Source organism: Cicer arietinum, chromosome 6 (assembly GCF_000331145.2).
Source record: "Cicer arietinum cultivar CDC Frontier isolate Library 1 chromosome 6, Cicar.CDCFrontier_v2.0, whole genome shotgun sequence".
In the NCBI taxonomy this organism is placed as follows: domain Eukaryota; kingdom Viridiplantae; phylum Streptophyta; class Magnoliopsida; order Fabales; family Fabaceae; genus Cicer; species Cicer arietinum.
This window is the reverse complement of record NC_021165.2, coordinates 56,678,194-56,690,194: the sequence shown is the minus strand read 5'-3', so window position 1 is coordinate 56,690,194 and position 12,001 is coordinate 56,678,194. Positions and strand designations below refer to the sequence as shown.

Genomic DNA, 12,001 nt, shown 5'->3' with positions numbered 1-12,001 from the left:
ATCTAGAATGAACATTTTAAAACATATGTTCATACGCAAAAATAGATTTGAAACTTCATCATTTAGACATCTAAAGTTAATTGTATGACCAATACTTATGAGAATATAAATTTTAAATTCTACAATGGGAACATGAAATCATGAATGCTGAAATATTGATTCCCATCAAGCCAACTACTTAATATATGAAAGTCCTCCCCTGAATTTTCAATCAATTTTGGGGTTGAAAATATAATATTTCTCATCTAAGAGTTTTTTTGATTGTGTTGTGTATGTTCTAATTGCTTCAACATAATGCACTAATTAGATCGTAAAATAATATTAAGAATACATATTGGATATAAAATCTCCATTTATAATAGGAGTATATCGAGTCAAAAAATTGAAGACTTGTTTAAATTGCCATTTGATAAATTAGTATTTTCAATATTATGCGAAATAATAAATAGCTGAAAATGATTATGAAAATATATTATTATTTTAACATGATCCTCATAAAAACTAGTTTGAATAAAAAGATCAAAATATAACTTATTTGTAAAGTTTATGAAACCAATTATCAATTGTTAAGACTCCAATCAAAATGGATGCCCATGTAAGGAAAAAAGCTAAAAAGAAAAATGTCCCAAATGAGGATATGAAAACTCAAAAAGAGTAATTTGACAATATTGATTTTCAGTTTCAAAAGAATTGATTAGGTACCTGAAACTTATGAAAACAAAGAGATTTCAATAAATTATATCATGAATGCGATTGAACCAAACTAAAATCAATGTTGACAATGTTTTTACATATTAATGATTATAGACAAAGAAATGCTTGGAAAATTTGTAGAAGTCATTGAAGTGGAATTAAACTCGCTTTAAAAAAGCAAGAGATTTTTGGACGTGTAGTTCGCATATCTAAAGAAGTTAAGCTAATTAGATATAATTGATTTTTTGCGCTAAAAGAAAATGAGAATGATGAAGTACATATATTCAAGAGTATTGGTAAAAGTTACAATTGATTTTGAAGAGACATATTCACCAAAAAATGAATTCAATAACTTTTCATACTTCATTAAGTTTAGTAGTTATGAAAGATTCAATTTATATGAAAGATGTATTACAATGAATTTGTGTAGCTTTCTTGATAGGGATAATTATATGAAACTCCCTTAAGGATTTAATTTCATAGGACATACAATTCAAACTATTGATGAGATGACATAATCAAAAATAAATATCTTTATATACTCAAATAATCTAGATGTGTGTTGTGTAATATTCTTAGTGAATATTTTCTATATGAGGTATATAGAAATGACATAATTTATCTAAGTATTTTTAAGAAAATATTTGTTTGAGATTACAAAATGAGTATGAGAAAAATATTTTTGTGAATTATGAAGCTTATATAGCAAAAGTGATAATATGGTTCTATATACACAATTCATATTTGTTGTGTACTCCAATGATTCTAAGGTTACTACACGTGAACAAATATCATTTAGAACTTGAGAAAAGAATGAAAAACTAATTGATCATGTAGTACCATATTTTAGTTCAATTTGGAGAGAATATTGTACCTTGTTAATTGTAAATAGGCTAAATTACATTCGTGGTCCTTTAACTTAATTTCAGGTAACGTTTTAGTCCTTTATCTTTTTTTTTTTTCCCGACTTGGTCCTTTATTTTAATTTTAAGTGACAATTTGATATTTTATGTTTTAAAATTTCAACAATGATATCCTTTTTTATACAAAAATTCAAAAAAAAAAATTCAATCAAAACTCATCGTAACACAAATCTTCAAATAAACTCATATTTTCATACTTTATTTGATATTTTTAGAAATAAAGGACTAAATCGGGAAAAAAAAAAAGATAAAGGACTAAAACGTTACCTGAAATTAAGTTAAGGGACCACGAATGTAATTTAGCCTTGGAAATATTATGATATTTTATTTTGTTAGCTTAGATATGCAGGTTATTTATCCATTCTTCATAATGAAATTTAGCACTATATGGGATAAGTAAAAAATGTGTTTTGGTTAAGGTCTGATTCAATACACATAAGAGACATCTAGTTTTTCTTTTAGAAAAAGTTATTAATCTACAAGGATAATATTGAATGCATTGCTAGTATGAAGATGAGTATAAGAAATGAGATAAAACAATTGTTTTGTTTACCAAGTCACCCCGCCAATCAAAGCCTTATGAGCAACTAGTATAAAAAAAAGATATTCGTTGTCTCAAATATAATTGCCTCTATGAGGGGAGACATAATGTGTTTTGTACTCTTGTTTTCTTCACCATGTTTTGGTCCCACTAGGTTTTCATTTTAAGATTTTTAATGAGACAAATTATCGTACAAAGGATATTGTACTATTTTTCATTCTCTATGATTTTTTCCCAGTTTTTTTTTTATTCCTAATAAGATTTTAATGAGATATATCCTCAATAGACATCTAAAAGAGAATATTATGAATATTTATGTTACTAGATGTTTATTTCCCTTTAGCCTTCCACATTCCTTAATATCTATAATATCTATGACTAAAGACTTTCCCCACTCAAGTTAATGTACTCTTAATGTTTAAGTTGATGATACATTATGTTAGACTTTTTGTAACACCCCGTTTTTCTTAGCGAGGGTATATTTTTTTTTTGAAAGAAATTAAAATAAAACAAAGTAAAACAAATGAGGAAATGCTTTTGGATAAATAATTGAGTCATTATAATTTACGCAGCGGAAAAGTTTCTCCAATTATAAATCCAAAACATTTACATAACATCAAATGGTACATGGAACCCATCCAAAGATGATATCAAACTGATAATATTTGTATAAGTACAGTTTTCCAAACTAAAAATACTTCAAACCAAAAAGAAGGACCCCTAGTCCCTATACATCATCCTAATCTGATCATCCTACCAAAAAGCTATACACCCTGAGTAATCTCCACGCGCCCCGTGAGATCCTCCTAACGTAACTGCAGTCAAGCGTTCCCATCTCCATTCCTGTCCGTAGGGTACGAACCGGTAGGGCCGTCCTGACTCTCATCTGAGGGCAAAGCCCAGATTTCCACAATAGTTGTAAAGGGTCACCAACCAGAAAATAACAGTTAACACATAGCAATTAAGTTTTTGAATGCTCAAAACAACTTTTCAACTAAGCATGCACCTTAACAGGATTTTCAATATGCGAAAAGTTCATACAGTACATTGCCAATGAAAATGAAGGTAAAATGCAGTTCTCGATCTCCTAATTAACACATAATAAAACAAGACATGGATGGATTCATGAGCAATTAATCATACAACTAAAACTAAGGATTTTCACTGAGCCAATCGATTGGGGTGAAGATTTTTTTAATGAAAAAAGAATCCTGGGCTGAATCAATCGATTTGGCAATCGATTGACAGGATAACGGAGTCCCTGACTTAATACCAATCGATTTCCAAATCGATTTCCTGAAGGTTTTTAGTGAAATTTTGAACTCTGGCTTGATTCAATCGATTGGGCAATCGATTGACAGGATAGCTGAGCCCCTGACTTAATGGCCAATCAATTTCCAAATCGATTTGGTCGAATATGGATGAGTCCCTGACTTAGGCCCAATCGATTGGGCAATCGATTTCGTAGATGATTTTCGAAAACTGATTACAAAATCGATTGGCTAATCGATTTCGTTCATTTGGCCAAGCCCCTGACTTCCATCCAATCGATTGGGAAATCGATTTCCCTGATCGTTTTTCCAAAAATTCATGAATTAACCTAAGTCATCCCTAATCAAGTTCACAACTTAACACTTAGCAATTTCTACGCGATTACCACGGCAATTGGGATCTCCATAACCATCATACTTATACACAACAACCAACACATAACACTTAGCATTTTCAACGCAATTAACACGATAAATCAAATTCAAATCACTCAATCATAAAACTCAATCAAATACGACTCGTGTGCCAATTAACGTCCAGTTAACTTAAACGGTTTTCAAAACAAAATGTTAAGTAACCGAGACATTAAGAGATTCCCCCTCCTTAACGTCCAGTTAACTTAAACGGTTTTCAAAACAAAATGTTAAGTAACCGAGACATTAAGAGATTCCCCATTCTTAACGCCCAGTTTACTTAAACGGTTTTCAAAACAAAATGTTAAGTAACCGAGACATTAAGAGATTCCCCATTCTTAACGCCCAGTTTACTTAAACGGTTTTCAAAACAAAATGTTAAGTAACCGAGACATTAAGAGATTCCCCCTCCTTAACGTCCAGTTAACTTAAACGGTTTTCAAAACAAAATATTAAGTAACCGAGACATTAAGAGATTCCCCATTCTTAACGCCCAGTTAACTTAAACGATTTTTCTTTAAAACAAAATATTAAGTAACCGAGACATTAAGAGATTCCCCATTCTTAACGCCCAGTTAACTTAAACGATTTTTCTTTAAAACAAAATATTAAGTAACCGAGACATTAAGAGATTCCCCATTCTTAACGCCCAGTTAACTTAAACGATTTTTCTTTAAAACAAAATATTAAGTAACCGAGACATTAAGAGATTCCCCATTCTTAACGCCCAGTTAACTTAAACGATTTTTCTTTAAAACAAAATATTAAGTAACCGAGACATTAAGAGATTCCCCATTCTTAACGCCCAGTTTACTTAAACGGTTTTCAAAACAAAATATTAAGTAACCGAGACATTAAGAGATTCCCCATTCTTAACGCCCAGTTTACTTAAACGGTTTTCAAAACAAAATATTAAGTAACCGAGACATTAAGAGATTCCCCATTCTTAACGCCCAGTTAACTTAAACGATTTTTCACAAACAAACGCACATTAAGTAAACGAGACATTAAGAGATTCCCCATTCTTAATGCTCATTTAACTTAATGGTTTTCAAGTTTCACACAACACAAACTCAACAAATTCTCACATCAAAACATATCAATTCATTTATTCACAAATCCAACCATACACACATCAAATCTCATCAATATCAATTAAGAGCATGTCAAAAACAACGAACACAAATCAAAGCAACATAACACCCAGATACAACCAATTTCATTTGTTCATAATCATATACAATGACTTCAAATTCATTTACCACGAAACATTCATCACTATAAACAAAACCTAACTCTAAGGTTTTACCCATAACGCACTAGTTTCGTTTTTCCCCAAATCGATACATTTAACCCTAACAAATTCCTTCTCACACAACCACAGATAAGTCCCTAATGCAAACTAAAAGTTTGGAAGGAGCCCTTACCTCAACGTTAGCTTTATCGTGCGTTTCCGGTACCGCGAGAAATTCCGGTAAAATCTCCGCTCGCAACGCCGCTTCCAAATTAGTTCACTAGCACCGTAGCGTGGTGGTGAGCAACTTTCCCTTCTATCTCTTCGAGAAATGAGGTTTGGATCTAGAAGAAACGGAGGGGTTTGTGTTTGGATCTCAAAAACCGTTTTTCTTCGTTTTCGAATCAAAGAGGAAGAGTGGAGTTGCGAAAACCTTGATCTCACTCTCACCCAACCTTGGGTTAGTAGATTTGAAGAAAAGGAAGCAACGAAAACGAAAAATGGAGAAGGATGGAATTTTGGGTTTCACGGTGGTTTGAGGAAGGAGATGGAAAATTTGGAAATTTCCTTCCTTTCTTTTTCTTTCCTTTGTTTTTCCTTTCTTCCTTTTTCCTTCCTTCCTTTATATACTATTTTCTTTTCCTTTTTCTTCCTTCTAGTTTTCCTTTCTTTTTCCCTCCAAACAAACATATATAAATATAATAAATATAACTTAACAAATATCTCAAAATCTAGATATTTATTAAATTACTGTTTCACCCGAAACGCCTTAAATTCTCCGTAAAGGATTTTCCGCAGTTAAATTCAATTTATTTATCGACGAGAAATTCTAATTGGCATCGAAATATCTTTTTGATTATAAAACTCCAAAATATTATTAACTTTGGCTTAAAAAGCCTCCGAGCCAAAATCCAAAATACATAAAAGGGTACTTTAAAATTATGGGTCTTACACTTTTAGTATATTTGTAACTTATAAGACTAGTATCCTATAAATAGGACTCTTGTATCATGAAAATGTATATTCATCGAAGAACATAATACTAAGATTCTCGTCTTCTCTCTTTCACTCTGAATTCTATTGTACTATATTTTGCTATAATTTTGTTAATTTTATAATATTATCCACATAATGAACAATTCTCCTATGAATAGCCTTATGATATCTTCAACAATTCTAAATTGGGGATAAAAATTTCTACATCATAACTGAATTAAACGAGTCATCGTGAAGGAGTCCAACTCAATTACCATATTTGAAAATTCCTTATTTACAAAATGAATAATTGCCCTATGAATAACCTCTATTTCTTCTTGCAACACTAAAGAAGTTCCAATGAAATCAATATAACTAAAAGGAAATTTTTCAAAAATGTCTTTGATTAAACCATCGACTAATTCATTGTTCTCATGGCTACAAACAATACCATCACAATTAAGCTTTCCATAATTTGTACGAGGAGGAAACCATCTAAACACCCAAGAAATGCTCTATTTGATGTTCCACCCAAGAAATGCTCTATTTGATGTTCCTTATTTACTTGATAATACTAGAAACCATTGACCGATTATAATCTTTCTCTGATACACCAAATCATTCTAACTTCTCCAAACATGAGACACGACAACTCCAAAGAAGAATAATATGCAATTATGTGATTTCGTTAGACATACCAATGAGTTATTTATTTCATTGATGCTAATATTTCCAACTACAACATATAATGGAACCATTGGTAAAAAATAAAATATAATGGAACCATTGGTAAAAAATAAAATATAAAGGAACCATCATAATTAATAACAATCAAGAACATGAAAATAATGCGACCTTTCTTGCAAAGAATTAATAGCTAAAACATAAATCACGACTAATACAATTATACTTGTAAAAAGTAAAATGATATATTTATTCTTGACCAATCTTTTTCAGTACATGTTTTTAGAAAAGGTTAAATGTAAATGTTGAAATTTTATAAGTATTAAAAATTTATTTAACTATAAATTTAATTAAAAATTTAAAAACATGATTGGTTAGAAATATTTAAAATTTTAGATATTCAATTATTAACAATACTAGTTTAAGGTTTTCATTAAATAGTTTTGACTAAATTTAATTAAATTTTTGTTTTTTTAATTTTTTTTAATAAGAGATAATTTTATTAGAGACTCGACAGAAAATAAATATTTTCTTCTAAATTAAAATTCAACTCCTTCCGTGAAACCAAAAATCCGATAATTATTAAATTTATTTAAAAATACTCAAATAATTAAACCTAAACTAAACTTTACTGATTAACCTAAACTAAAATTTTATTTCAACAAAAAAAAGAAAAAACTTAAACTAGATTTAATTGTATTCTCTTGGCTTCAACTCAACCAAAGCTCCCCGACGACTGCATTTTCTGACCCAAAAAGTTACTGCCATCTCTCTCTCTCTCTTTCTCAACCATGGTAACCTTTACTTCTTCTGCATTCTCTTAATCCTCTTCGTATTTTCAATTTAGGTTTAGATCGTAGCCGCGAATTTCGACCCTTAAATCTTGTTTACTTCTGTAAATTTACTCACCAAAACCACAATGTTATTCGATTACTTAATTTTTTCGAAGTTTTGACTAGGATTCATCTGGATAAATCATGATGTTATCATGATCTATAGTTTATAAGTATTAATGTAGTGTTATTTCATTGATTAAGATGCTAAGGAGTGTTTTTGAATCATTCTGATCCTAATTAGTATTCCTTTTTCGATTTTATTACTAGGTTTTGCTTCAGCTAGATCCGTTTCTCAATGAACTCACCAGCATGTTTGAGCGCAGCACTGAGAAGGGCTCTGTTTGGGTTACTCTCAAACGATGTATGTGTGTTGTTGTTGTTATTAGTTAGGTTGATTGAAGGTTTTGAGATATGAAGCACTGACACATACACTCAACACCACACACTGATAGGTTGACACCGGCAATGATTTGAGAAAATAAAATTAGTTGAATGTGTGTGTCGTTGTCACAGTCGGTGTTTGACGCTGACATGTGTTAGACAATGGACACGTCTTCAATTTGAAGTGTCAGGGCTACATAAGTTTTGAGTTTATATGTTCAGAAACTTATTTTTTTTTTTGTATGTAATCTTTATTTCAGCATCCTTGAAATCTAAAGTTCAGAAGAATAAATTGGCCTCTGCTGGTGAAACAATTGAGTATAGATGCCTTATACGTGCCACTGATGGGAAAAAAACAATTTCTACTTCAGTATGTATATTTGAACTTGATATTTTCAACTATTCTTTTAGTTAAAACTTTGCTGTTAAATGAACTCTTGCAATTTTTTAATAGTTTACGCAATCGGAGATTATCTTCTGGCATTTAGGCATTGAATTCTTAGGCACATTTTGATTGGTTTGATGGCTTCTAGCTTATAGGAGTTAATCAATCAAAATATGGTATGCTTGTGTGGAAAACTTTGCACTTAGTTCAGGCTGTGAAATGTGCTGTCCTAATTTGTTCCAGATTTGTTTACTATTAGATCTTTCGAGGCCTAGAAAATATTTAGCATGTGATTAATTGAGTTCGAGGTGCATGCTCTGTAACATGCTTATCAAAAGGAAAATAAAAAAACCAGCGACGGAATATTGTTTTCAGATACTCAGCAATATTGTTTCAAAACTAATTGTAGATCAGGGCAACAAAATGGACAATCTCTTGACTTGTTCCGTAGTGCTCTTGGTTTTGCCAATGCATTCTCACTAACTGTTGTTGGTGTTAACTGTTATATCTTTATATAGTGTACATAGGTTGCAACCAACCTTGGCTATAGTACCATTTAGGCTTAGGCGATTAGGCTTGAATCTTGACCAATTCATCAAAGTGTGGCTTGGCACCTACTTGGTTTTGGGTTCCTAACTTCCTATACTCTTTAGGGTCAAATTGCCAAGGTTTTATCATTAAAAAAAGTTATTGTGAATTTTATATGTAACTCTGCATTTTCTTCCTTGTGACTTTATAATTTAGTTCAAAAATAAGTTTTGTTTTGAAAAACATGAATGAATTCCTTAAAACCAGTTCAAAGTGATTTATGAAACTGGCCATAACATAAATATTATAGTTTGAATGTGCCAAACACTTATCAATCTTTCCTGCATCAGTTCTTTTGAAGATAACTTGATCTTTGTTTTTATTTATTGGAATGGAAAATTGAGTTGGAGATGTAATTTCAGTGGAAAGGTTTCTCAACTTTGAAACTTGTCTTATATATTATGGCATGGGTTGCTTGTGTGGAAAACATTGCAGTTAGTTCAGGCTCTGAAATGTGTTGTCCTGATTTCTGCCAGATGTTTTCACTGTTAGATCTTTTGGTTTGTGCTATACATACTATAGTGGCTACTGCTGATTTTCCATGTTGTTAAGGCCTAGAAAACATTTGTAGCATGTGATTAATACTTAATCGAGTTCAAGGGTGCATGTTCTCAAATTTATTAATTAAGAAAAAGTTGCTCTTCAAAATATCCCGACTGGGTATTATTTTTCATACACTATCAAGGCATGAAAATGAAGGGCAACAGAAAGGATTGTCTCTTGACTCTATTTCACATTGCTGTTTGTTGTGGTAATGCCTTATGAATAATTATCAGTATTGTTAAATGGAGGCCATGTGCCGCCATGACAGAATGGAGTGGCAAATTTATTGACTACCGCCATCGGCAATTTGTGAAGGGGGTACCCCCAAATGCAGCTCCATAGGCCGCAACGTAGTGTTTTTTAGGTAGATTTTCGGCCTACTGCCATATTTTGCTATTGACAACACTGATAATGATTGCCATATTTTGCTAATGACAACACTGATAATGATCATAGGTGTTATATATGTATATAGTACATGGGTTATGCCCAGCCAACCTTGGCTGTGCTTTTGGTAATGCGATTTGGGTTTAGGTAATTAGGCATGATGAGTTCATCAAAGTTTGTTGTCCCGCTTGACATTTACTTTGCTCCTGTAAACAATTTAGGGTCAAGTTGGTAAGGTTTTATAATCATCAAAATTTAGGCAGAAATATAGATTTTTCTGCGTTTTGCAATTTCTTCCTTATGACCTTGCTAAACCTAGCTTCACCTGAATTGCCTATTCCTTAGTTGTTAACTTGTGCTTCTAAAGGCTTAGCCCGAATAGCTCCAATTAGGATCACCCCATATAAAAATGAGTAAAAGCTGCAAAATACAGCAGAGCAGAACTTATAGAAACAATTTGAACTTCGAGACAATGTGCTCTTAAGTCCAGTGTTTATAACTGAATGGAAGTTTGATGCAAATGAACATCACACATCCTCACTAAATATTCAATTCGGGTATGACTGTCCAAAATTAGCAAACCTTATTGGATTCCCTCCATCTGGACTTTAACCCTTTACTTGAATATACATCTAATGTTTCTATCAAAACCACAACAAAGCAACAATCACACACATTTGCTTAAGCTTCCACTTGAGCATACATAGACTACTCAAAATTTGCAAATCATATTAGATTCTTACCATATTTCATACCAAAGCCTATTTATAGATTTAAAACTTGTTGAGACAAATTTCAAAAATTGTATTAGAAGTCAGACTTTTGCTGACTCCTCAGTTGGCCTAGATTCAATGACAAAAACCTTGCTTTTGTCGCCTTTTTTAGCTCTAGATCTCAGGTCTATCGAAGTCAAGCCTTAGAGGCTGACTAACATTTAGAGGTCCCTATTTCCTTTTATTGGGCTTCTAACCTTTGTTCATTGTGGCCAAACCTTTGTTAAATCATTTTACTACAAATTTTGTCAATTTTATCAGTAGAAAAGCTTGCAATCTGATTTTTTTATCGCTGCATCCAGGACTCCTTACCCCTTCAAATTCCTCTATTTGCTCTCAAAGTACCACTTAGAATTAGAACCAGCACAACTCTGTGTTTAGTCCTAAACTTAAATAGTACCCCATTTCAGCAACATCATTTTTGCATGCATGTAAATGATATTTACCACAGGAGCAACAATTCATCTCTCCTTTATCAAGTTGGTACCTCAAGTTACACTTTATTGTTTCAAACACATTCAAATTCAACCTAAAACTAGAAAGATCATACAATACCAAATTACCAACTTAGCCAGGACCCCAGATAACAGTAGGAAAATAAACAAGCTGTACCAGGGTTCTTGGGGTAAGGCAGCCTTGAACCAAGATATCAGCTCCTCAAGTAACACATGCAAACACGAAGAACCCGTCCCAAATCTTAGCTAACCTACCAGTTGCAAGAATGATAATTGGTGAGAAGGAGCTCCTCTAGTTTTGTATCTCAACTTCAGTTATATCTCCTTCAAGATTGTAAAATAGAGTTGACAGATGAGCAAAAATAAGAAGAATTTGGAAGAAAAGATGACAAGTGTATAGCTGTATACAATCCTGTAAAATTAGTTGAAAGAGAATTGAAAGAACATAGTTTGTCGGCGAAAGTTTTGCTCTCTAACAATGGGAATTATATCTAAGTGAGGAATTCTTGTCAGTAGCATACTTTTTGTAGATTTTGTTTATTTATATTTTTTGTGAATTGAATGTAACTTGATGCATGAGTTCCTGCAGATCTTTTGGCTATTTCTGCTATGCTCTCCCTGCTTTTCATGTTTATATAGGTTTTTTTCCACTTCTAAAATTTAAATTAATGTCTATTTCACATCTAATATTTAATTTTATTGGGTTCTCATTTGAAAGGTTGGCCCTAAGGATCATCAACGCTTTCAAGCTTCTTATGCAACTATATTAAAGGCCCACATGACTGCTTTGAAGAAGAGAGAAAGGAAGGACAAGAAGAAGTCTGCAGAGACCGTTAAAAGAGAAGGAGATTCAAAGAGGCCTAAGAAGTCTTAAAAGCAATTCTTTGCTGTTTTCTATTCTGCACAAACTCAGTTTCC

General features: G+C 32.0%; 1 protein-coding gene across 1 annotated transcript in view; it reads left to right on the top strand.

Moving 5' to 3' along the window:
* The first annotated feature begins 7,374 nt into the window (after positions 1-7,374).
* Positions 7,375-12,001, top strand: part of LOC101503551 (signal recognition particle 14 kDa protein) — a 4,917-nt gene continuing 290 nt past the window's right edge. Inside the window, exons 1-4 of the mRNA XM_004506553.4 lie at positions 7,375-7,529; positions 7,839-7,932; positions 8,213-8,322; positions 11,802-12,001. The exon at positions 11,802-12,001 is cut by the window's right edge and continues 290 nt beyond it. Coding sequence (XP_004506610.1) covers positions 7,527-7,529; positions 7,839-7,932; positions 8,213-8,322; positions 11,802-11,957 — 363 coding nt within the window. The 5' untranslated portion in view covers positions 7,375-7,526 and the 3' untranslated portion in view covers positions 11,958-12,001. The remainder of the gene's footprint in view (positions 7,530-7,838; positions 7,933-8,212; positions 8,323-11,801) is intronic.